General features: G+C 43.0%; 1 protein-coding gene across 2 annotated transcripts in view; it reads left to right on the top strand.

The window, feature by feature from the left end:
* WDR13 (WD repeat domain 13) overlaps positions 1-16,157 on the top strand; it is a 42,318-nt gene extending 26,161 nt beyond the window's left edge. For both annotated transcript variants that reach the window (XM_086940348.1, XM_086940347.1), the window contains exons 7-10: positions 3,589-3,769; positions 3,912-4,053; positions 9,202-9,320; positions 13,727-16,157. In XM_086940348.1, coding sequence (XP_086796474.1) covers positions 3,589-3,769; positions 3,912-4,053; positions 9,202-9,320; positions 13,727-13,911 — 627 coding nt within the window. In that variant the 3' untranslated portion in view covers positions 13,912-16,157. The remainder of the gene's footprint in view (positions 1-3,588; positions 3,770-3,911; positions 4,054-9,201; positions 9,321-13,726) is intronic.
* Positions 16,158-26,817: the final 10,660 nt, after the last annotated feature.

The raw sequence follows: 26,817 nt of genomic DNA, 5'->3' as shown, positions 1-26,817 counted from the left end.
ACCACCACATCACTCGGGGACACCACCACATCACTCAGCCCAACCACATCATCACTCAGCACCACAACAGCACTGTCCTTGCTTGCTACCAACACGCATTGACATAGCCTATAGGACTCGCATTAGGAAAGTGTAAGCTATTGGCTTTGTGAAGCTATTAATTTATATATTTTCAAAGCCAACACATATTAAAAAAATGTGTCATTTACTATACCAATAGCTCACACTTTCCTAATGCGATACCTATTGCATTGAAAATGCTTGTTCAGGTAGATAGTTATATCTGCATTGCTAATACACAGGACAGGCCAATACAATATATGTCAATCTCCTTTGTCCCTGCCCTTATATATAGCTTGCCTACTTCCTAATCAACGTAAGGCAAGTCCCTTTCTTATCACATGCATAAAAAGCCCCATTTTCATCTGAGACTTTACCCGAGTTCATGGACTGGCATTTGATGCATTAAAATCTAAAGTTCACTATACAGGTGCTTGGGGAAACCTCATTGTCTAACCATCAGGATAAAAGGTTCTTTTATTCTTTTGGGCAGAGTAACATCCTGGGCACACATGTAGCCGCTAGGACCATGTTTTCTTCATAGTCCTCCATCCTCGACCCCCTCCGAATACGGATTCCGCAGTAACCACAGCACCAAGACCGCCCTACTCGCCGCCACAGAAGACATCCGCTCGCTCCTCGACCAAGGACACACCGCGGCTCTGATCCTGCTCGACCTCTCTGTAGACTTCGACACCGCCTCCCTCCACACTATCACCGCCAGAATCCACGACGCCGGCATACAGGGGACCCCCTAGACTGGCTCCACTCCTTCCTCACCGGCAGAACCCAAAGAATCAGACTTCCTCCCTTTCTCTCCGAACTAACAGAGATCAGCTGCGGAGAACCCCAAGGATCATCGCTCAGCCCCACGCTCTTAAACATCTACATGGCACTCCTCACCAGACATGGACTCAGCATAGTATCCTACATGGACGACACCAAGCTCATCCTCTCCCTCACCAAGGACCCCCTCACCACCAGACTCCGCTTCCAGGAAGGAATGAAGGACTTCGCAACCTGGATGAGCAGCAGTTCCCTGAAGCTCAACATCTCTCAACATCTGAGAAGACCGAAGTCCTAGTCTTCGGACCCTCCCCTTCTACATGGGACAGCACCTGGTGACTCGCCGCCCTCGGCAGCCCTCCTAAACCCACAGACCACGCCCGTAACCTCTGCATCATACTTGACTCCTCCCTCTCCATGAACCGACAGATCAAAGCCGTCGCCTCCACCTGCATCAAAACTCTCTGCACCCTTCACAAGACCTTCAAATGGATCGCCCTTGAATCAAGAAAGGCCGTCACCCACGCCCTCATAACCAGCAGATTAGACTACGGAAACGCCCTCTAAGCCGGGATCAAAAAATCTCTCATCCGCAAGCTCCAGACAATACAGAACACCGCAGCCAGACTCGTCCTCGACGTCCCCCGACACAAACACATTACCTCATACCTGCAAGACCTCCACTGGCTCCCTGTCGAGAAGAGAGAAACTTTCAAGATACTCACCCACGCATACAAATGCCTCCACAACACCGAACTCCAATATCTCAACAAAAGAATCGCCTTCCACGTACCCAGGACAAACCTCTGATCCGCCGACCTCGCCAAAACCCTGCACATCTGCAGAGCCTGAACAGGTGGAAGAGCCTTCTCCTACGTCGCAGCAAAGACCTGGAACGAGCTCCCGATCAACATCAGGCATGCACGCACTCTGCCCATCTTCAGAAAAACCCTCAAGACCTAGCTCTATGACTGACCGGAGCTGCCCCCCCTCCAGCGCCTTAAGACCCGCACGGGTGCGCTTTACAATTTGCTGATTGCTTCTTTCTTTTACGAAAGACAACCCACCATATAGCGTATCAAAGTGCTGAAGCAAATACACCTCTAGGATAGGTTCTTGACGGTTCTCTGCACATTAAGTAGCAAGTTGATCCCGCTGCCTCTCGAGGTCTACCAAAGTTTGATGTAATAGTAGATCATCTGCATACATACGCTCATTAATATGGCGTTGCCCAACCTTCAGAAAAATTGCTTTGGCTTCAGATGTGCAAGTAGGTGGAGTTCTGTTGAATACAAACAAAACAATCATAGGGCGAGGCCAATCAAAACAATCATAGGGCGAGGCCAATCATCTCCTTAAGTCTAACTCTAAACAGCCCGTATTGGGATGTGTAGTGGTGTGTTATCATTATTGGTCCCTTGAGGAATATTTCCTTCAATGAAATTTGTAGAGTGACCACTTGTAGATCAGCTCATCCTTTTGTGAGGCAATATTTTTGTGTTTCTCCCTGCAGAACAAAGACCCAAGTGGGCCACAACTTTCTGTGGAATTGTTTTCCTCACTTATGGTGATGGAGATGGTGTTCCCTTGTTAATAATGACTGTTGGTAAAGGCTGTGTGATAGTGGACTAAAAGTTACTCGTATTCGTAATTTTCAATTAAGTGTATCTTTGTAAAAGTCGTAAATAACCCATTTACCTTTCTGGTGAAATCAGGTTAATGGATGAGGCAGTGATGCTTAAGATCTTTAGACTAACGTGTCTGTCGAAATTAAGCGAACATAACTGCATTGCATTCTGGGACTCGGGAGCACCCTGATGCCTTAGAGGAGATGCCTTAAATGTATTTACAATTAAGGTGTTACATACCCTCCCTGCTTACTCCACTTTTTCCCTTTAATGGGGGCGAAATAAAGCATGTTTTGCTAGGTGACTTGTTTAAGCTTGTTTTAAACTTCTTGTTGGAGCTGTTAAATAGGAGACATAAAATATGGTATTTAAATAGACAGTGCTTGCCATAGGAACTGTACATAAATGGATAATTTCTATATTTTGATGGATAAATGATTATAAGTAACTCTTCCTTTTTCTAGTATTACTTTAAATTGAACATGATTCCTTGTGCAAAGATACTTGCTCTCCTGCTTTGGATAAACAAGGTATTTGCTGCAAAAATATTCTATGCAAGCTCTAACGTGAGGGACATGAGGATTGTGTTGCAAAGCTGACAATATAGTAAAATCCATGAACAAAAATGGATGAGAGGGTTTTCTATTTTGTGACCAACCAAAGAAGATAGCTTTGTCTCTATAGTATGGTCTACTTTTGACTCAAGGTTACAGGTATTTACTGTGCTCAGTTTAGAAGTTTCTACAAGGGCTATTCCACTGCGTTATTGAACCTACAGTTCCTTTAGCTGTAGAAGTGTTATTTGTTTGAGAAAGACAAACTAGGGGAGTCTCTAGCTTTCTTCCAAGTTTTCTATGTTTCCTCTTTATCTCTCCGTCCCTTTTTCTATCCTGCCGAACGCTCACTCTCGTCTATTTCTTATCCCACCTACTCCTACAATGTATCTAATGTTCTTCAACCAAATTCTTGCAACCTGTTCATCTTATACCCACCTGTAACGGTGGACATGCAGCTTCTGTTTGTGGTTCATTCTTTGCTTTCAACTTTCACATTCATCTTCTAGTCCATTCCCTATCTACTATTTTCTCATGCACATGTCTTTTGTCTCCCAAAGGTGGGCAATGCTAAACACACTATCCATGTGGTGAACATCTCGACTGGTAAAAAAGTGAAAGGGGGATCCAGCAAGCTGACAGGCCGGGTACTCTCCCTATCCTTCGACTCTCCGGGGCGCATCCTGTGGGCTGGGGATGATCGGGGGAGCATCTTCTCTTTCCTGTTCGACATGGCTACAGGTGAGGTTTGGAAGCATCTACCGGGTCAGGCATTTGGGAACATAGATCATGCTGGGAAAGTTCTGCAGTAGTACTGTTGCATTGTGGATGCATTTTGCTTAGTGTACGTTGATGGGTGTGTGTTTTGCTCTGTCTTTTGCAGGAAAGCTCACCAAAGCCAAGCGCTTGGTGGTGAATGAAGGTAGCTGCATCACCAACATATCTGCGCGTTCCTGGATCAGTCGGGAGGCTAGGGATCCCTCCCTACTTGTGAATGCATGTGTGAACAAACTGCTGCTGTACAGGTGAGGTTGCCTAACTTCCCCCATAGTAGAGTACATGCAAACAGATGGCATTGGGGCAAGGAGACACTCCAGTCAGTGGTCATAAACACCAGCCGGATGGCGATCCCGACCATCGTCATCCAACCTATAGTCTTTTAAAATCTCATCTGTGATATGCTTACAATTGTGCAAAGTATAATTTAAAAAATCTGTATTGAATGTGACATGAAATCCTTATCTAAAATTGGCATTAGTTTAAGGTGACCACCTCCCTCCAAGTAATTGTGGACACCGTTTCCAGTCTTAAACATTTGTGTGAAAGCCTAATGCCATCAGAGTGTAGTCTTGTTTAACTTCAATTGAACTAATTAGAATAAAACACCCGAAATCCTTGATTTGTAAACGGAAAGTTCAGGACTAGAGACAGTGTCCGTAATCACCTAGAGGGAGGTGGTCACTCTCTATATTAATTAAAGGGCCCAATTTATGATTTGGCGGATAGTTCGTCGGGTGGAGGCGAACATTGCCTATGCTACCCTAACGGACTACCATCTGCCAAATTTAGAGATGACTGCCAACCCAGCAGTCCTCTCTGTATGTTGAAAAGAACAGCCATGACAACAGTTCCTTTCCAGGAACAAAACATTCGGTAGATTGATGCCATCGATTTTGATGGCTGTTCACCAAACCTTTACACTTTCCCTCCATGGAGCCAATAGGGGCTCCGTTAATTGAAACCTTACATCCGAGAGTTTGGCAGACAGGGTATTCTGTTGCGTTTGCCACAGAGTACCCTGTATGCCAAGCTCTAAACCTGGCCTAAAGTCTTTTCAGCTTGTTTTGCTCCTGACAGACGTTTTACCTCACTAGAGGTAAAAACTATGTGTACGTGCTGTTCTAATGGCTGATAGCTGCTAAGAAAATATTCAAACCTCCCAGAATAAAATCTCCCTTGGTAAAATGTAGGCATGCTGCCAAAGTTTTCCATCCTCATTTGCTAGTTGCTGTTTACTAGGGATAGTGTTCTTTTCTGTGCTGATATGCTCATAGCCTCTGATATGGCACTTTTTGTCTCTTCTGGTACCAAGAAAAGTTGTGGCCTACTGCAAGACTATGTGGCCCTGTGTAATTAATAGAGGGGAGAACAGAAGAAGGAATCTGTGTTATTAGTGCATAGAGTGTGTGTGGTCTTGACATTGTTATGGATATTTCAATACAGTATCCTGCAGATATTGTAAACAAGTGGTGGTCCTTGAATCACTGCTGTATCCTAACCTTCCTGACTATCAATCTTTAGCCCACCTATTCGGCTTCAGAAGGTTGGATCTATATGGAAATCAGTGTAGCCTAGGCCAAACTGTAAGGCATTTCCTCCTCCGAAGAACACAAGTAACTGAAGAAGTGTTTTAGCCATGTAGGCACCATCTGTAAAGTGCATCTTGAACTCTGCTATAAGGAAGTTCAAGACCCATATCCGAACACACCTAGCCCTTTAGGATGACCCGCTGAGAGCAACAAAAAGTAGTGCTTAGAAATTATGCATGCATCAGGCTTGGATCTTGACATTGCTGTGTTATAGTGGCTTAGGTTGGATCTCCGTATGAGGTCAATTGCTTGTGATTTCCTTCAGAAAGATTAAGTTGCCTTGATGTTCGGGCTGGAATTCTCCTTTTGAGTGAAAGGTCTAGACTGATTTGGTTGGCCCCTTTCTGCTGTGGCTTAAAAAGGATAAGAACAATGGGATAGAGTAGCATACAGAGGATTTCAAATCACGAAGTTGATTACTCACTTCCATCATCTTTGTTATTGTCTAAAGCCAGTTTGCATTTATGATAGAGCTCTATGGGGGAAACTCTAATGTCTTGCAACTCTACCACAGGATAAGGGTGCTGCTGCGCCTGCCTTTCTATTGGGAATATTAGTATCATATCACATCTTAGCTAACCATTACTGTGGTAAATTTAACCAAGGGCGTGGAATTTTTATAAAATATCTACTTGTTCAAAAATGGGTATACTGCATGAATCTGTTTGCCCTATAACTAACTCAATTGTTAGGTCTCGCCTAGCGCTGGAGCGCGCATGCGCTTCTCGCTCTGCGAGGCTTATTGTGATCGAGAAAATTTCAGTAGTGGACTTGTAGCCACACCGATCATTTTGATTGGCTGGCGTCATCATTTATGTTAAATGCTGGATTCTGATTGAAAGTGAGGCTTTTTTGTTACTGCCCGATCTCCTTCTGCGGCGGCCCAACTGGACTGGATTGTTTGCTTGCGGCGTGACACTGTCTCCTTCATTACTCGGTGTAGGTCCTTTTTTCCCCATTAAAGTGAAAGAATGATGGCGAAAGCTTGTTTTAATTTGTAAGGCCACTTTTCTTTAATGGGTTTCTGCCCGCTTTCATTTTTAAACTCAACATGCTTTAACTTTTCTTTAATGGGTTTCTGGCCACTTTCTCTTTCAAACACGGCATGCTTTCTTTTCTTTAATGGGTTTCTGGACGCTTTCACTTTCAAACACGGCATGCTTTAACTTTAGAGGCCGCGCCCCACAGGATGTTAAGCGTCCCTCCCGAAATTTGAACATGGTTCCCCACGGTTTAGGTCGACCTGGGAAGTTCCTCACGCCTCTAGTGAGTCTTGCAGTTGCACCAAGGACCGTTTCAGTGGAGATGTCAAGTGATGGGTTATAGTCAGGCTGGTGATAACATTTTCCGGTCTCTGGTTTACCAATGCCTGTACGAACAGTTGCCATCTTGGAGTGGGAGACGTTAGATTGTTTTGATGAGTCTTAGCTGGTGAGCAGCAGCACCTTTATTATCCATGTACGGTTTGTTGTTTTATATGAAGGCCACAGTGGTGGCACTCTGTATCACCTACGAGCAAAGACCTGCTACTTCTGGGTGTGTAAAACATTGGTTTACAATATTAATCTTGGCATAGGACTGATTATGAGAAAGTAAGGTACTGATGTATAAACACTACCGAGACAGCAAAAGAGCAGTTTGCTATTAATAAACGTCCTATTGGGAGTCAGATTTACAAAACTGATTTTGTGACTCAGTCGAATTACATGTAGGAGGGAGTGTGAAAAGGTCTCTCCTAATTGCGAGTAACAATCAAATGAATCAATGGTTTGTGAATGCAGATGCAAACCTTTGAACTGACAACAGGCGGGAGGATTTAACAAGCATTTGCAATGCCGTAAGTGTTGTTAAGCTATTGCCATTATAAATGACAATGCCTTTTATGAATGTTTTAAAAAACAAAACTTAAAAAATGTCATTGTCATTTACAATGCCAATAGCTCAAACTAGCGTACATGCGAGACCTATTGCATTGCAAATGCTTGTCCCTTTTGGTGTCAAGCAGTGAGTTGACACCTGACCACAATCTCGTTATAGCAGCGCTTTGATAATATCCTATGAGCAGTAACATTATCAAAAAGGCTATCAGCGTTTTGATTCTAGCAAGGCTCCGATTGACATTTCTACACATTTACATACAGGGGCTGGAGGTAGGCAGGAAGCTGTAGTTCCACGCTTGAACTGCCTTGAGACTGTGTACACCCACAGACCAACATGTTTAAGGGTATCCGCCAAATCCTTTCCGGTCAATTATAACACTTAAGAAGGTTGCACATTTAGTCCTGACAAAAACAGAAGCAAAACTTTCTTCTTTGGGGAAACAAGTAGGTTTAGGGACAGTGACATTGCAATCACTCAGGAGAATGTTGCATGAGCAAATGCACAAAGGTGTATGTGTTCACACTCACACAAAATTCATCAATGTTTGTCAGGATTACAGTTTCGAGGCATGCATCTGTGACTTCCCGAAAGTCGTAAATCCGCACCAATGCAAGGATATATACCTGCAGGTGCAGGTCAGTGATTTTCATTAAGATTTCGGACCCTATTTATTTTCATGTTGACATAGCTTTGGCTATAACGGTTTTACACAGATTATCTATTATTAATCCTTTTTTTTAAATAAATAATGTAACGTATCAACGATGTTTAACTAAATGATGCCTTAGTGAATTGCATATGTGTTCTGGATCTGGGTTTTCTAGTTAGAACCTTTTCCTGAGGTCACTTGATGACGTGGCCAGTTCTGAATCTAGGGTCAAATGGTGTGCTGCACCAGCCTGAGCGAGGCCTGCATATTTATTTTAGGTAAATTATGGGGTAAGAGCAGTGCATGAGCCCCTGTCACGTCTGCGGAGACTGCTTCCAAGAAGGTGAAGAGTGGGAACTAGGAGACGGGTATTTTAAAGAAATGCAGAGGTACAAACTTGGCAGATTATATTTCTTCAGAGAGAATTAAAAATAAAATTGCCCCGTGATTCTTCCTTCTGGTGACAAAGCATGACATCTTATGTCTGTAGACAGTTGGATATATATATAGTACATCAAGGTGTAACTTTGTGCCTTGCCTAGGCCTGTTTTGAAGAGCATCTTAACCCCTTCCATGCTGATGACGAACCCCAGCCGTCATGCACTACGGTGCTCGTGTGCTGATGACGGCTGGGGTTCGTCACGGCCCGCCCCTGTTCGTGCTGTTTACAGCACACCAGGGGAATCGCGGCCGCATGGAAAGGGTTAAACATGTTTATTTCCCTAAATGTGCTATTTAGCATACTACTTAACGCGGACTCCAAAAGCCTTTGGAGGTGTGGTTGGTTTGAAATTATAATTGTGTCCAGGGTAGTTCGAGCACACCGCCTTTGAATGCGATGGGATGTTGAATCCTTTCTTTGGATCCATCCTATACCTCATGATTGTGTATAGATGGAGCATGCTTATCTGTCATTGAGATGCTTCAGTGCTGCCTGAAACAATAGCACCAGGCTTGTACACTCTGCTAAGCACAAATATCACCTGTTCTGGGTGCTGCCTCAACAGACCGGTCCATACTGGGTGTTGACATTAAAGTCCTTGTCAAAGCTGGCTGGCCTGTCCTCAGTAAATGTGAATCGCTGGAGGAGATTTGCTGTGCATGGAATCTGTGGGGTGATGCTTCACTATCACGGAGTGTCAGAGGGCCTTCACCTAGTTAGAGGTAAAGATGGACGTGTCCTTTTACCTAGTAGAAAAGGGAACGTCTAACACATTTTTCCAACTTGTTTTCTTTAATTTGACCTTTTATAAACTACATTGTCTTCTCTCTAGGGTGGTGGACAATGAAGGAACACTACAGCTAAAGCGCAGCTTCCAAATCCAGCAGAACTCCCACCCACTGCGTAGTATTTTCTGTCCTCTCATGTCCTTCCGTCAAGGTGCCTGCGTAGGTGAGTATGAGCATCACCACACTTTGTGCTTGACTTTCTGCTTGAGATGTCCGGGTGAGGATCCCTGGATGACCCTGGTCTATGGTTTGGAGCAACACAGATCTAGGTGTCTGTATCGGCACCAGAGTACCGTAGTCATCAGTGAAAAAGAAGAGTTGCTTTATTGATGATACCTTATCGGCCAATCATGTCATCTTGATTTGCATGCACAAACACTGAAGACTTTTTATAAAAACAAAATATCTCTCCCCAAACTGTAACTGTGCCTGCTTTAATTTTAAACATTTAGAAATAAACTAGGCAGTTAATACTCGAATGCAGATCCAAGAAATGCAACTTTTTTAATTTGCCCATTTTGCATTTGTCTTTTTTATTCAATGTTCAGTAAAACATACACTGAAAAGAATAAAATATGAACTGTTCAAATAAATAAAATAAAAAGTTTGGTGGGAGGGGGTACTACTTGAAGGAAAACTTGACATAACATGGATTTGTAAAGTGCATGTTCACCCATGCATATCTTGGCGCTGAATAACAAATGTTTATTGTTATCCAACTTAATGGTACTCATTTTATCGACCTCAGAAGGATAAAAGGCAGAGTAGACCCGCTGGGATTTGAACCTGTGGCCATGAGGTTGAACACAAGCCCCTACAAAGGACACATTAGTCCACTAAGCCACCAGACCCGGAAAAACGAATCCAACTAATAATATACACACATAGGCCCTTCATTTTTGGAACTTCACCACCTCCGTGGGATTAAAGAAAAGGAGGAGCTTGAAAAAGGTAGACCTGGTACCTGCTGCAGGGCATCTGTTTTGTCTTGTCAAGTTGAAAACAAAGTGGAGGGTCTCATGGAACTTCCATCGCAATATCAAAAAATGGAAAGTGTCTACCACTACATATTTTAGGACATTTTAAAATAATCTTTTCTCTAATCTTTCAAGAGCATCGATCGGGTCCTTCCGTGGCATCACAGCAATTTAATTGGCCCAAAAGGGAGGCATTGGCGAACTTTCCACAAGTTTTATTTCACATAGCATCTATCCATTGTATGTCCTTGTTGAATTGCGCAATAGAAGTGGAAAATAATCGAAACTTCATGTGGGCCTCACAATCACAAACTGTGTGCAGTCTCAGTGTCGGGATACCTTCAAGGATGATAGTGCACTTTACACATTTCATAACATAGCTGTAAAAGTAAAATTGTTTGTTAGGGAAAAGGCCCGGCATGGAGTCAAACATTCTTCTTGCATCTCCTTTTGTATGCAGAATTCATGGACACAGGTGTGAGAAAAACCTCCATTGCTGGGTCTTAAAATTTGAGTACTAGCGGAAAAATCAATTACATTGGTTCAAGCCTGTTGTATACCGAGTCAAAACTGTTAAATATTGGCTTACGGTAGTCATATGCATTGGTTGAAAGACCATATTAGAAAGACGAAAATAAGTTACTTACCTGTAATTGTATTTCTCCAGTATTGGAATATTTCATAGATTCACATGCTTGAGCCATCCCCCATCGTCGAGATGGGAGTCCCCGGTACCATCCAATAGCAATGCAATGTTGAGACCATGAAGGCCCTCGGCCGTTCAATTTTGCAACCTACTATAGTCTATTTAAAAATGAGACCAGACTTGGATCCAGCCAATCAGGCTGCTTTGCCCTCTAGAACATTCCAGAGAGAAGCTCCAATCCCTCAGATTTTCCATAGCACAAGTTCAGGAGAACCACTTAACCCCTTTGCTGCTAGGCCTTTTCCCACTCCTGTGCTAAGCCTTTTTTTTGGGCTATTTGGGGTAGTTTGCGCTTGGGCCCATGTAACTTTTTGTCCACATACGGTATTCATGCCAAATGTGTGTCCTTTTCTTCTAACATCTTGAGGATTCTAAAGGTACCCAGACTTTGTGGATTCCCCTGGAGGGGACCCAGAAATTAGCCAAAATACATTTTTTTGTTTTAATGGGGAAAATGCTGCAGAAAAAAGCATCTGGTTTTTTTTTTGTTTCCTGCAAATGGTATCAACAAATCTCAGCTTTCAGGGACAGGCAGACGTTTGTCAGAAAACCAACGTTTTCTACACAGTTTTTGGCATTTTATTGGGACATAGCCTATTTTAGCTATTGTTTGTGCTTTCAACCTCCTTCCAATTAGTGGTAGAAATAGGTGTGAAAACAATAATAGATACCGTAAAGCTATACATTGCTGTAAAGTAGACAACATTCTGAATTCAGCAAAGGGTAATTTGTCCTTCAAGTTTTTTCTATAGAAACTAACAGTTGAAAATAAATTTAAAAAAAATTGAAAATCAGTTAAAGAAAACAGCCATTAGTGCAACGTTTTCATTGTAACTTCTTCTAAGTATGACAGATTTTTTTAAGCAATGCACTGTTAGATCTGCTGGACCCTTCTGGTTGTGGAGATATATAAGACTTGTAGGTTCACCTAGAGCCCGAAGAACCCAGAGCCAATAACTGAGCTGCGTCTTGCAATGGTTTTTCATTGTTTACCGGGTATATAGCAATTAATCTGGTAAAATATAAATAGTGAAAAATAGGTATCAAGGAAACCTATATATTTCCGAAATGGGAACAAAATATAGAGTTTAGAAGCAGTGGTTATTTGTACATCTCCAAAATTGTGGGTACCCATACAGGCATGTGAATTAGAGGTCATTTTTCAAAATAACGTATTTTTTTTTTACAAATTGTCTTATATTTGGAAGGTAGAAATGCAAAGATAGTCAATTGGTATGAAACTTGTTCTACTATTCTGTGTTCCCCCAAGTCTCCCGAAAAAAATGCTACCTAACTTGTGTGGGTAGGCCAAGTGCCTGCGACAGGAAACAGCCCAACATCCAACGTGTACACATCACACTTTTCACGTGAAAACTGACCCTTTTTTTTGTAATGGGCCTAGCTGTGGATTTTGGACCCAACTCAGCCGACACCTGGGAAAACCTCGCAAACCTATACATTTTTGAAAACTAGACACTCAGGGGAACACAGGATGGGGTGACTTGTGTGGCTCTCACCAGGTGTTCTGTTACCCAGAATCCTGTGCAAACCTCAAAACTTTGTAAAAAAAAACACACAAAAAAGAATTCTGCACATTTCTGTGATGGAAAGTTCTGGAATCTTTGTGGATCCACAACCTTCCCCCCCCCCCCACCCAGCATTCCCCAAAGCCTCCCGATAAAAATGGTACCTCACTTGTATGGGTAGGCCTAGTGGCTGCTGAAGGTAATGGCCTTGTCCCAAAACGTACTGTAGAGACTTCAAAATTATCGATTTACAAAAATACCTTGTTTTGCAAGCGAGTCACCTACGTTTTTGATCCCGGGCTCAGCGGCCATCTACGGGAACCTACCAATCCCAGACAATTCTGAAAACTAGACACCCTAAGAAGTCCAGGAAGGTGTGACTTGTGTGTATCCCCAACGTTTTGCTACCCAGAATCCCTGCAAACATCAAATGTAGCTGAAAAAAATCACAATTTTCTCACATTTCTGTGTGGGAAAGTTGTAGGATCACAGTCTTACACAAATTTCCTACCTCCCAGCGTTCCCCCAATAAAAATGGTACCTCACCTGTGAGGATGGGCAAGTACCCACAGCAGGGAAGGGCCCAAAACGTATTGTGGAGACTTTAAAATTATCTATCACAAAACGTCCTGGTCCTGCTTATAAGGAACAACATTGTGATATTCATTAAAAACTATAAAAAATGTGAGCAAAATTCTTAGAGATCCTAGACACATCTGTTTTCTATTTTGTTCTCCTTTTACATTTTCAGACTTGTTTCAATTTCTGGATACCATAACTTGTTTCTTTCTTACTTGCTTTCACTGAAACGTTTAATATTCTTTATTTGCTGTGTGTTCCTCTTCTCTAATTTACTGGCTTTCTTTCTTTGATTTTCTTTATCCATCATTCTTTTCTATTCCCCGAGCCCACTTATACCCACACATTGTTCCATTTTCTTGCTCTTTTTATCTCATTCAAGCCACTGCGTCTTTTACTCTTACTCAGGTGTTTCCATTGATCTTACTTCTCTATTATGTCTGTATCACTTATTCACTGTACCCTACTTTAATTTTTTTTTCATATTTTCCCATTATACTTTGTTGGCTTACTTGACTTTCCATGTCATTTTCCTTCACCAATTCTTTTCATTGCCCTCTTTTTATTTTTGTTTATATTACACTTTTTTTATATTTTCCTTTATTCTTCTATTTATTTTTCCCTATTACCTCTGTATAACCCTCACGCTGGTATGCTTTGCTTTGTATCCATTTCCCTTTTTTTGTCTCCTTTCTTTCTCTCTGATTTGATCATTTGTAACTGTTCATATCTCAATACTTAATTTAAATATCTTTTTCCCTGCACTGTTCCTTCCCCTCAGTGACCGGCAGCGAGGACATGTGCGTGTACTTCTTTGATGTGGAGAGGGCTACCAAGGCCATTGTGAACAAGCTTCAGGGACACAGTGCGGCTGTCCTGGATGTCAGTTTCAACTGCGACGAGAGTTTGCTGGCCTCCAGCGATGCTAAGGGCATGGTCATCATTTGGAGAAGGGAGCAGAAGTAACGCACCATATGCCCTCTTTGGGCATCCAAACCTGTAAGGAACATTCTCAGTTCATGCAGCTGAACAGTACTCATGCCAGTCCTGTCGGATTGCCTCCCCAGCAGGTCTTGATTTTTTTGACAATTTAGGATTTGCAATTGGCCTCCTTTACAGGTGACTTGACTTTGGTTGCTGCTGCTGCCTCAATTGAGCCAGGAGAACAACTCTGCTTCCTTCTCTACTTGTACGTCTAATACTGAATTGAAACCTTAGTTCCATGCTTCCTTTTACTTTGACTCACCATCCGAAATTTTCTGCTGTGCTTTTTTGTGTGCTTTGCTCAGTCCTGAAGTCATTGCGTTGACCCCTCTGTACCAACATGGAGAGATAAGCATTGTGGAAACTGGGGCCACTCAGCCAGCTGAGGGTGGGCATCGTTTGATCTGGGTTGGTTGCTGCTGACCTAACGGAAGGTTAGATGACCTGTTACTCTAGTGGGTTGGGGCTAGGAGGAGTTGAGATTCCACAATTTCGTTGCATGATCTAAGGAGGTTTTACCTGGACGATACTCTGCAGAACACTACTGTCTAATAATATTACGATTGATAGAATTGTGTGAACAGCAAGTTGTGAGACCCCATGGCAGTTGGGTTTGTATGGCAAGTGTGATTTCACACAATTTTGTGGTGGTGGTGACTTTGTGAACTTCTGTGGGGGTTGTTCTGTGGTTATTTGACCAGTGAAACTTTTAAGCACTCCTAAAGCACATTATGAAAACAGGACCAGTGGATTTCCAGGAGGTGAAATGTCATCCAGCAGGTTACAGGTTGGGAGTGACTGTTAGAATGTATAAAGCACACACTAGAGACTTAACACCTTTTGGGTTTTGTGACTTGCAAAAAATGTATTTTCCAAGCTGTTAGTGAGTAATCATCCCTTGTATGGCTGTTCTCAGTTCTTTGTGCCCAGATATTATGAAGATTTTTTCTCCATAGAAGTAAGTGCCTGTTTTGGCTGTAGTCACCATAGCGCTGCCTGAGGGCTATTTATTTTGCGCTGTCAGTAGGGTGACCAACTCCACACTTCTTCTATTACTGGATATGGACGCTCCCTGTTGAAACATCTTAGGGACTGCCATTCAACGGTAAATGTCCACAGAGGTATTTTGGCTTTGCTAGTTAGTTGGTAAACTTCTGAGATTATGTTCATCCTAAAGTAAACTTTTAAACATTATTAGTTTAACTGCAATTGGTTCATTGGAAGGCCAATCAAGCAATGAGCTCACAGTTGGCAGAGTACATTGAGGAACGAAGCTGAAAAGGGTACCAATCACATCTGTGCTTGGTCACAAGCACCAACTCACATTCTGTACTGTCAAATCCTTATAACAAGCTGGTCCATTCCTATTTACTAAGTTGAGGACCTTATACTGTCCACATCAGTAGGTGTGAAAACATATTATATAGAGGGCTGGGCCCTGCAGTTGCACATGCTTGAACACCATGGTATGGTCCATACTCCCGCTCCCTTTTGCAGTACTCCTGCTGGGGCACATTCGGGTGCTTGAAAAGTAGGTCTTGGGCTACCCAACGTCTCGCTGTTGTTCATTACCCCTCTTGCCAGCAGCAGGGTCTCATGACACTCCACTTAAAAGGCCGGAATACGAATATGCTCTGCTCTAGTGAGCTCCCTTGCTTTATCAAACCCCCTTAATTCTGACCCAAACAAAGCAGAACTAACTGCTTTTGCGAGACAAACTAGCAGGACGGCGGGTACCGTTTTGCTTGACGAATAAGAGTGTTCGTGCTGGAAGCTTGACGGGCATGCAGGAAAGCACTTCTTAATGCTCAGGGAGGAAAGTGGATTAGGGAAGCTTGCTTGTGGTGTCAGATGCACTGAGGTAGAACAAGTGGCCTCTTAATTCATAAAGCAGAGTCCATTTGTATTCTCCAGGTAGGCCATTCTTTACATTGCGGTTTGTGAAGTCTTCTGGTCCTAAATTGTAAGAATACAAAACCTGCAAATAACCAAACAGGAAGTAAAACTTCACCCCCCTCTTTCCCAGATGGTCATGGTGAGGGGAAGCTGACTAATAAGCATTGGTTGCTTTAAAGAATGTATGAACAGTGATTTTATACTTAACCCATATCCTCAGAAGAACAGACCTACTCGGGCCCCATGTACTGCATGTGCTGATGAAGGAATGAGTTTTCCATTTGTACCTGTGTCTTGTTTGTGATCATGTGAATAAAGCTTGGTGTACCCAATTCCTGCTTTTATCATAAAAATGCATCAAAATGAAATCAGTCCATTTTATTTAGGTTCTTTAAACACATGTCCCATACAAACCTACAGTGAACGTGCAGTATTTTAGTTGAACTCCGTCTCCGTGCACCTTAATTATTTCTACTCTGTAATGTACCCCTTGCCCCTGCTCTAACTCTACTAGGATTCAATTCCAATGTATTCCAAACCTGCGGCTCCCTGACCCTTTCTTCATTATTTGACGTTTTAAATAACAGAAGCATGTCAACTTGCAGAGCCAGTGCTTTTATTAGTTTAAGTGATTGTGCTAGGCACTGTATCAAAGGGAAAATGTATATTTTTGTAGAATGTACCTGATGCAGATGTTCTCTCCTGTCTTCAAATGTTGGGTCCAGAGTAGTAATTTTCTTTCTTTTGGGAAATATTTTTGTTTCAGCTTCAAGCATGAGTGCAATGGCTTGTGATCACAACACCCAAAGCCCACAATGCGTAGGGACAGACATCAACCTTGATTGCATTTTTCCACTATCTTGGTTGAAAGTATCTTATTTATACTCTGGATTTAATGACTGTAGGAAAGTTGATAGTTATGACTGAAAAACTACAACGCATCCAGAACGCCTCAGCCAGGCTCATACTAGACATCCCGCGTAAAGAACACATCTCTGATCACCTGAAAAACCTCCACTGGCTCCCAGTCAATAAGAGGATCACTTTCCGGCTCTTAACCCACGCACACAAAGCACTCTACGAAATCGGACCCGAATGCCTCAACACACGACTATCCTTCTACACCCTATCCCGCCAGCTACGATCCTCCAATCAAGCCCTTGCTAATGTACCCCGCATCAACAAAACCACCATGGGAGGTAGATCCTTCTCCTACCTAGCAGCTAAAACTTGGAACTCACTTCCCACTCACCTTCGCCTTACTCAGAACCACCTAGCATTCAGAAAGCAACTCAAAACGTGGATATTCGACAAGTAACTCCCCACCCTTCTACAAGCGCCTTGAGACCCTCTGGGTATGTAGTGCGCTATACAAATCTTTTGACTTGACTTGAAAGTAGACATACCATAAAAAATAATGGGGTGACCCTGTGCCCCTCGGAACCTGGGAGTATAATGATAAAAGCTACAATGTATTAAGTCGGGTGACCCAATTGCTTTGTGTAATCGAAATGGTGTCTAGAATATACCAACAATTTGTGCAAATTAGTCTATAGTTTGAAGAGCGGACAATATGCACAACATAAATGGAGTTTGGACCAATGTCTAACACGCCGTAGTACAAATCAATGAAGGAATAGACAACACACAACATAATCATTACTTATTGCATATATTCACGATCATATATCCTAAAACTATACACAATTTTTTCAAAAGAATCTGTCACAAACACAGACATGAAAAACACAACGTGACTTGGTGAAGAAATGACAAAGTACAAGGAAGGCTAGTGAAATGGTTCATCAATGCGGAGAGCTTCAAAGGCTACATCGTCTCTGATATGCATCAGGGCTGACCCCAGAGGAAACCCCTGCCCAGACAGATTTGCACCCAGGCAGGCATGACAATCGGTATGCAGGAGGTGTACACCCCCAGAAGGCTAGTCTCACCTCTATGGTGGGCTACCTGGTCTGTGCAGCTAAGGAATTCTTCTCCCATTTTAAAAATTGGTAGAGTATTGGGTTCTGGGTAGAAAAGGTGACCTACATACCGGATGTGTTCACCTCCGGGCAAATTAGTCACTGGGGCAAGCAGCCCATTGGCCACTAACACCCCTAAATGTAAGATTTAAGGGCTACCCCGACACCAGAACCTCCGGTCTTAACAACCTGGATCAAAGATGACAAAGAAGAGACTGTGACTACAGGACTTACACAAAGCAAAAGACGGATACAAGGTCCATGTAGCAACACTCCTGGAACTGCCGATCAAGATTCGTCGAAGGCCAACTTTCGGTTCCACCAGACAGAGGGATCCCTGCGAGAGCCTGCAGCACCCTCAGACTTCCCTGAACTAGTGGCATTAGTCCACTGCAAACTGCAGATAAAACAAACAACACTTAGGATCCGAAGAGTCACTGGGCAGCGGGCCGTCTGAGAGCTCGCCCAAATCCAGGTGGTCTAATGCACTGTGGGAACTGTAGTCCTGCCTTCCACGAAGGAAGGAAGGCCCCCTTTATACTCAACACTCTCAGAGCAAGTGCATACTTGCGAGGGTTTTTTACACTTTGGAACCGTGTAGGTTCTAACATGTCAGAGAGGGAAACACTCTTCTACACTGAGGATTACATAAACAACTTGATACAAGGTGAATCCACAACGGCATTTCTTACATCTAGTACCCCTAACATCGACTTCTCCCTGAATGAGAAGATAACTATATTGGAATGCCTTGAAAAGAAACTGATCCGCACCAGACTCCATGGCCACCTTCTCACCAAATACTTGCAAGCTAACATAATACCAACAGGACTACAGGTCCGCAACGAACCGGCGATCTTTGTTGACCATCCAAAAATCAAAGAGGGGTTCAGCTTCGTCGCAAACAACTGTTCGCGCCATTGGATGGTCCTTGGTGTGGAAACGGCACTTGAGCAAGTTGAGAAGTTGACCAAAGAGATCTATGATCTCAAATCGGAAATTAAAGGAGACTCCGCACTTACCAACACGAAGGAAACACTTGAAAGACTTGAGAAAACCATCAAGGAATTTGAAATAACTACACAAACCAAGAAACTTGACAAATTATCCAAAGACGTGCACCTGTACGACCAAAAGATCACATATCCCTACCTCCAAGAGGACTATTACAAACAGGACACCCAAGGACGCTTTTTCAACAGAGGTAGAGGAGGATATAGAGGTAACAGACGTGCCACCAATTTTTCTCATTCATCGTACAGCTCAGGAAGCGGGAGTGAGCAAGCAGGACCAAGCAGTGGGTACCAGCAACAAGATCCATGGTACCAACCACCACAAGGCCAATGCCAACCTGGAAACTCTTTTTTAGAAGATACCCAGTGGAGACCGCCCAGGGGACGCGGTTACAACTGGAAAAGACCTGCATGACGCGGCCAACAGACATGGGACACGGGCGGCCCCAGGGACAGAACCCCAAACAAGTCCGGTTCCAACCGGAGAACCACGGCGAGATCAACACCAGATGGAAAACATACAGATGGTGACGAGAGACCAGCCGCATCATTAACTTATCTGGATACACCTTGTCAGACGACGAAACCAGCATCTTGACAAAGGGACTATCTTTTGTACCAACTTTGTTCCCCAATCGCTTCAATGTTAAGGCAGAACTCACTTGTTTTTTCGGGAAAGTGCGACTGCGGCACTTCTATAGCCACTACATCCCTTCGCCATCGATCTCCACCACTGGATTGAGACCACTCTATATGTTCATGCCACCGAGCCACATGATGTCGCACAAGATCCTAACATTCGAAAGTAATCCAGGATATTCTCAAGACATGTGCAACCAAGCCGTATGCTAGACACAATGTAACCAGAGGAGATCGAGAAGCCCTGCACACACTCAAGGACAACAAGTCCATAGTCATCAAACCCGCAGACAAGTGCGGTGCGAATGTGGTCCGGAACATCGGTGACTACAAGGATGAAATACACTCGCAACTACAAGATGGGATCAGTAACAGATCTGTATCCATTGACTCTACCAAAGAAGTAAGAAAACTCATAACTGAGGGCAAGGAGGCAGGTTTTCTGTCTGAACACGAATTTTACTATCTCAACAATATCCAACCACGTCTTCCCACCATATACACTTTACCGAAGGTACACAAGAACCTACAGAGCCACCTGGGAGACACATTATATCAGGCTGTGGCTCACTCTTAGAACCTGTGTGCAAGTACGGTGATTTCTTCATGAAACCGTTGGCTGAAGAAACTAGAACATACCTACGAGATACCATGCAGGTCATAAACATAGTGGATGGATTGGATTTCGACCCAGGGTCATAACGGTTGGCTACCTTAGATATTGTATCACTCTACACAAGTATACCTCAACAACAAGCTCTTGATGTGATGTGACAAACCCTGGATAGAAGGCCACAACCATCCAAGGTACCCCCCGAATTCATAGTGGATCTTTTGGAAGTGTCTATGTTGCAACATTTCTTTGTCTTTCAAAATAACTTTTACATCCAGACCAAAGGAGTGGCTATGGGGGCAGCCTTCGCCCCGGACGTAGCTATCCTATATATGGATAATGTTGGAAGATGAATATATCTTTTCCAACACCAACCCATACAAGGCAACCGTCACACAATGGCACAGATATATAGACGATATACTCTTGATCTGGTCAGGGGACAAAGTCGATCTCAATAAGTTCTTCGAGTGGCTGAACACATGCTCCACAGATATCAAGTTCACAATCCATTGTGACAGGCATACAATAGACTTTCTTGATGTTACTATTAAAACATTGGAGGATCACCTATACACCACATTGTTTAGGAAGCCAGCTGAAAGGAACTCTCTACTACGATACACCAGTTACCACAACAGAAGCCTTAGAGACAATCTTCCATTCGGCCAGTTCCTCTGGATCCGGAGGAACTGTACCCTAAAGGAGGACTTCTTCCATGAATCAGACGACCTTATCAATCGGCTAATATAGAGAGGATACCCCAGGCGACTTGTCAAAAGAGCCAGGAAAAGAGCGTGGTACCAAAACAGAGAAACCCTTTTGACACCTAAAGAACAAAGACTGGGCAACAACAGAATTAGACGACATATTCTACACAAAGTAATGAGATAAAGAAAGTAATCAACGGACACTGGAAACTCATATCTGATAACCTGGACACACAGGAGCCTCTAATGCATGCGTTTAAGAAAGCGAAGAGTGTCCGTGATCATGTAGTTCACTCACTGCTCGACACACCACCGCAACCGACTATCCAGACTCTGTGGAACTTACCCCAAATTGTGGGACATTTCAAGTGCACACGTTGTAAGACCTGTAAAATGGTGATCGAAACCAAGTCTTTCAACTACAAACACCATACCATCCAACTCAATACCCACACCAACTGCAATTCTTGTGACGTTATCTACACCATTTTGTGCCCATGCAATCTACTATATGTGGGACAAACCAGACATAAGGTTAAGACCAGGATAATGCAGCATTGCAGCAGGATTTGCTGCAACACCCCTGGGGGCCCCATTGGTGGAACATTTCAAAACACACGCACACCCACCAGACTCCATCAGATGGTTGGTCCTAGAGAAGGTATCCTTGGGACCAAAGGGCGGTGACTTTAGACCTATCTTGAATGTCAGAGTGTGTAAAATGATGTACCTCTAGACACAGTTAATACTGGGCTAAACGAATTGGATGGTACCATTGTCCAACTGGCTGGCCTCATGACAGAATAGGAGGTATTTGTATAATAGCACTCCACAACCATGTTTTCTTAAACACACTGTCTATTGGGCCACACATGAACTTATGCCGCCAGGTGAGCCATAGCATTTGAGTGTCAACTACAGCAAACACATTGACATTTGTTAGGTCTCGAATCACTGACCATGTAACAGGGTGTTTATTGTACCCTGTGCCTTTTAAATACAATTGTAATGTATGATGTTATATACCTGTGAAGGTTAGATACTCGCAACCATGGCTAACGAGTGTATAATTAAAAAATGTGACATATGGTTTGTGCATAGTTGTAAGATATATGTAATCACAGTCAGGCTGATACTGGTGTTTAACATTCATGTGTGTCTGTTTTTAAGAGACTGGTTGCTACTAGTTGTTCCATTGCATTTATTACTGATAAGATCTGTATTACATGTAGATATTTTTTATACTCTAACTAGATCCTCCACTACCACATGTACTATACACACCGACCGTCTTTTCACATTATCCCTTACACCAGGGCCTCCTCTTTTGAGAAAGTGCCCCAGAACATTCCAAGTATGTTCTAACTCTGCCACACCGGGAGACAGTGACGATGAATGTTAGCGCCTCTTCGTGCATGCTAATCATGTCCTATATATCACGGCACTTCTCTGATGCCAATCTGCCTCAAGAGCTTTACGCCTAAACAAGTCAGTTAAGCAGACTACCTTCTTCCCCCCACTAGGACTTAATGTGGCCTTTATGTCATTCTCTGAGGGGGGTTCTACGCACTGCTTTCTTTTTAGTCAGAACCGCCTAGCTGTTTTTACTCAGGAGAGCGAGACTCCGCTTTTTCACAGTCTTCCAAGCGACTCAGGCGCAACCACATTTCCTTTACTTAATCGCATCTCAGAATAGACGGCCAAACTTGTGTTGTTTAGTAATGTCGTTCTCGACTGCTTTAAGCTGACTCCAGCGGCAGCATTCCCGCGTCCACAGGCATTTCCGCTCAGAGAATTTTTTACTATGTTACCGGCCCAGGTTGTTTTTGACAGCCTTTGAATTTAGTCTAACCAAGCTCCCAGGTCCGCAGTTGTACATAAATCCAGGCCTGCGGAGCCTGACCTGATTAACACCTGGGCTCTATTTGTTACTTGCCCTAACGTTTACAGTGACTCCTCTGGGCATGATATTACCCATAACTTCCACCAATGCAGTCATTGCCAGCATCCCGGAAAAATTACCGGGTTGCATAGCAAGACACGAGCACTCACCTGTGTAACCGCCCAAACCTCTCACATCTTGGCCCTCCAGTCACAAGCATGGTGACCATGGTATTGCTAGGCAGACAGTTCTTAGTTCCACTGTTCCATGTTTATGGTTTAATTAATCCAAAGTTTCCATTCTGGATGTCTTAATGACAGACACCTCCCCCCCTTCTTTCATTACAGAACCGTTCACAATTTGCAAGCAAACTGTGCTGCAATTGTTACTCTTCCATGTAAGTAAGTACCAATGGGCCCGCTATTGAGTAACCCTGTCTATGCTGGCAAGGACTTACCAGCAGACGTGTGACTGTTTCCTCTCTCCCCACAGGAGCCTCCACAGGCCCACCCTTTGGATTGACCGGCGGAGGTGACCCGTCGTTTTCATACATAGTAGGTAGTGTTCACCTTTTCACACTAGTAGCACATAATTTACAACTCCACATTTTTACACCCACTTTCAGAATTATTCCCCAGGTGCTCCTTTCAGTCCTGAAGAAGACCCAGACGCGAGGACCACACCCATTCTTGCCCTAAGGGGTCGAAACGTCGACAGCACCCACACAACACAAACTCCAGTGACATTGCTTATAAATAATAACCTGTCCATCAGAGTTATGTGCATTGTTAGGAACTCTTGACCTATCTGAGGCTGGAAAAGCTGATACCATGAAATATTGATGTACATATGTCACGATTACCTTTTCCCTGTCCCTGCTCCTAAACGTTATCACTCAACACCTACCCCCTTCCTACCTTACCTTTTGCAACCAGAGCACTGTAATATATTGCACTAAGAATCATATTGAGCTACAGGGTTGCCTTTATTTGTTAATGCTTTGAATCAAATCGCATTGGGGATTTTATCCCTCTTCTAGCCTGAATTAAATTGTATTTATGCTCCTATAAATTAGTTGTTATGTTTTGCTATTATTCTTTATTTTTCACGAAAATAAGTCTGCTACCAAGACAACACCTTTTGTACTGTTCCACGAAGTTAACAGGCAGCTGCCATATTCCCTGCATCCACCAGACGTCAAAGTACCTTTTTCCAAGTATTACCGCTGCCGAGGCTTGTTGGTTGCCAGTCCAGCAACCGACCCCTGTACTAGATGCTACACCTACAGGGAACTTCGATCGGCATCGGCAACCGCCTTGTTGTTGTGTTTTTACATCTTGTTCCCTGCAGCACTGTGTAAGCGGTAAAGCAGCTCTCTCGCAGCTTCCGTTCAGCCCCAGGGACAGCCAGGACAACTCTGCACCCAGGCTCCACTGGCCAGGTAAAATTGAACTGACGGTCGTGACATGGTCCTGCGACCCACATCACCTTTAGCTGCAAGGGTTCACAACAACGCGACCTGCAAGTGACGGATTATCACTAGTGGTTTTTGCCATTGACTGCAAAGAAAAAGTCTCACTGTTTTCTTTTGCAATGATTTTTAAATTGCTTCTAAAACCCATAACTTTGGATATATATATATATATATATATATATATATATATATGCTATTCCGTTCATTTAGGTGTCTAAATTAGAATAAAAACACTTTATATTTCATAAATTGGTGGCGTATTTCTCTTGAGCCGTGTCAATTACTTATTCATATTGGTACTCGAAGCCTGTCTACTCTTTGCCACACTACCAGGACTGAGCTAACGATTTATTATTTTGAATCCAAGGACCATCTCTGGGGTCTGTGAGACTGTTGCATGGTGAAGCCTAACCAGCATCATCACATAATAACCTGCAGCCATTGGATTTCAGCCCCGAATTATGGAAATAGACCAGCTTCAATCACAAAGACAATCATTTTTAGCTCTGAATTTTCCTCGAACATCTTCTGGAAGCAGGAGGATGATGTGTATCAAAGTAAAGCTCCCAAAGAACTTTTTATCTAAGACTCACAGTAATCTCACCAGGTACACTTTAGATACTGAAGAGTATGTTACAATAGAAAGACTTCTTGTCACTGCCCTCAAGGCAACTTCAGTTGTTTGCCACATTAGTGTTGGCAGCAACAGAAGTAACCAAAGCGAAAAGAACCCTTGAGAGGATGATACAGAATTGGTTGAAGTTTGACACCACTCACCAGAGGACTCGAGCTTAAAATTCCCAAGTGGGGAAAGCCACGAGGTTTGACCTTTAAAGGACAAATGGTCTTGAAAAGAGACAATTTTGAAGATCCTGTTTCATGGCCCATACTGCTAAATGAGGATAAGTCAAAGGTAACTAAGCCTTTATAAACGGAGAGAACCATTTATATCATAAAACAGTTTGAGTGAATCAAGGCTAGAGAGATGAAGTTATAATTCATTGGTAAATTCCATTCAATGATGATTCAAAATATATTTAGTCCAAAGCGATTCTTTAGGGATTAGAATCCCTGTTATTGGGGAAAAGAACCCAAAACAGCCAACATGTATTTTGCCCCAACAGTCTTGAAAAGAGGACCAACCTCAAAAAGAGACCCGAACAAGAGTGGAAGACTAGTCTTGAAGCACATGCCACCTTCAAACTAAAAATATAACTCGCTGTAATGTCAAGGAAATAAGGATAGTGAAATCACTTTACAGTGCTGAGACTAATTGTGCCTAACAGAGAAGACCAGACATTCTGGGCCCGATTCACAGAAGTAACTTAAGACAAAATCCTAAACTTACAACTTTTGGTATTCACAGAAGTTAGGAATTAGTCTTAAGTTTGTCTTAAGACAGATTTAAGACAAAATCCTAACTTCTGTGAATACCAAAAGTAGTACGTTTAGGATTTTATCTTAAGTTAGTTCTGTGAATCGGGCCCAAAGTAATTCCCATTGACCCAACATCAAGCCATCTAATAGACAACCACCCTCCAAAACAGACTCAAAAGCTCTATATATATATATATATATATATATATATATATATATATATATATATATATATCTATCCTAAAGCTTTATTGTGTAAAGGCCCTTTTGCTTTCCTCTCTTTAATCAATTCTTGATGTCCAGTCTGGACGTTATGTTAAACTTTCAGAGGATTGTCACTACAGCTAGCATGGAAAAACAATTCATTTGGCGGGTGAGCTTTCATTCTCTTGTTTCAATGCTAAACTTTGGAATACTCTTCCTCCGATTGCCTCATCAGCACCCCACCCTGCTATTTCCTTATCTAATGCTCTGTCATTCTTTCTGCTTCTCTACTTGTTTAAACGATAGGTCAGGCCTCTGTCAATAAAAAAAGACACTGGAGTCTTCAGTCCGGATTTATCATCCTTGTCGTCAAACTGATGAGTGGCCAGTTGCTACAATCGCAGATCAACAATAATGGGTCAAGTGCGGACATTCAAACCAAAATTGTAAAAAGACAAACATGGTATCAGGGTACTGAATACAGTTAGGAATTGGGTTTCTGGTTGGCTAGGGTATGCACCTAATCTAGGCAGAACCCACCACTCTGGTCAGGGTATGTTACACACCTAAGATAACCCCTACTCATCCTCATCGTAGCTTGGCACGGAGTAGTCCGGCTTATCCCAGAGGCAATGTGTAACATATTTGTGTGTGTGTATATATGTGTGTGTGTATATGTGTATGTATGTATATATATATATATATATATATATACATACATATATATACACACACACACATTCAGAATAGCCAATATTTATCTGTATAAAACAAGCCAAACGACAAAAATCAAACTTACAGAGATGGAGTGAGGGGCGGTTACGGAGTCGGGCAGACCCTAGTACAGTCCCTTGGAGGCTGCAAGGCTTCGGCTCCACAATGTCAATGCAGAAGCACCAGCTGCAGTGTAAGTCAGGGCGGTGCATTGTGCTCTTCACAAGTGGTGCTCTCTGCTCCAGGGCAGGCAGCAGCCTCGATGACGTTGGAGTCGATAAGTTGCTCCCATCAACAACCAAGGCTGCGGTGTAAGTCGGGGCGATGCGTTGTGCACTTCATGATCAGTGCTCTCCGCTTCGGTGCAGGCAGTGCCATTGATGA

Source organism: Lissotriton vulgaris, chromosome 10 (assembly GCF_964263255.1).
Source record: "Lissotriton vulgaris chromosome 10, aLisVul1.2, whole genome shotgun sequence".
Classification (NCBI taxonomy): Eukaryota; Metazoa; Chordata; class Amphibia; order Caudata; family Salamandridae; genus Lissotriton; species Lissotriton vulgaris.
Note: the sequence above shows the minus strand (reverse complement) of the source record. Positions and strands in the feature narration are given on the sequence as shown.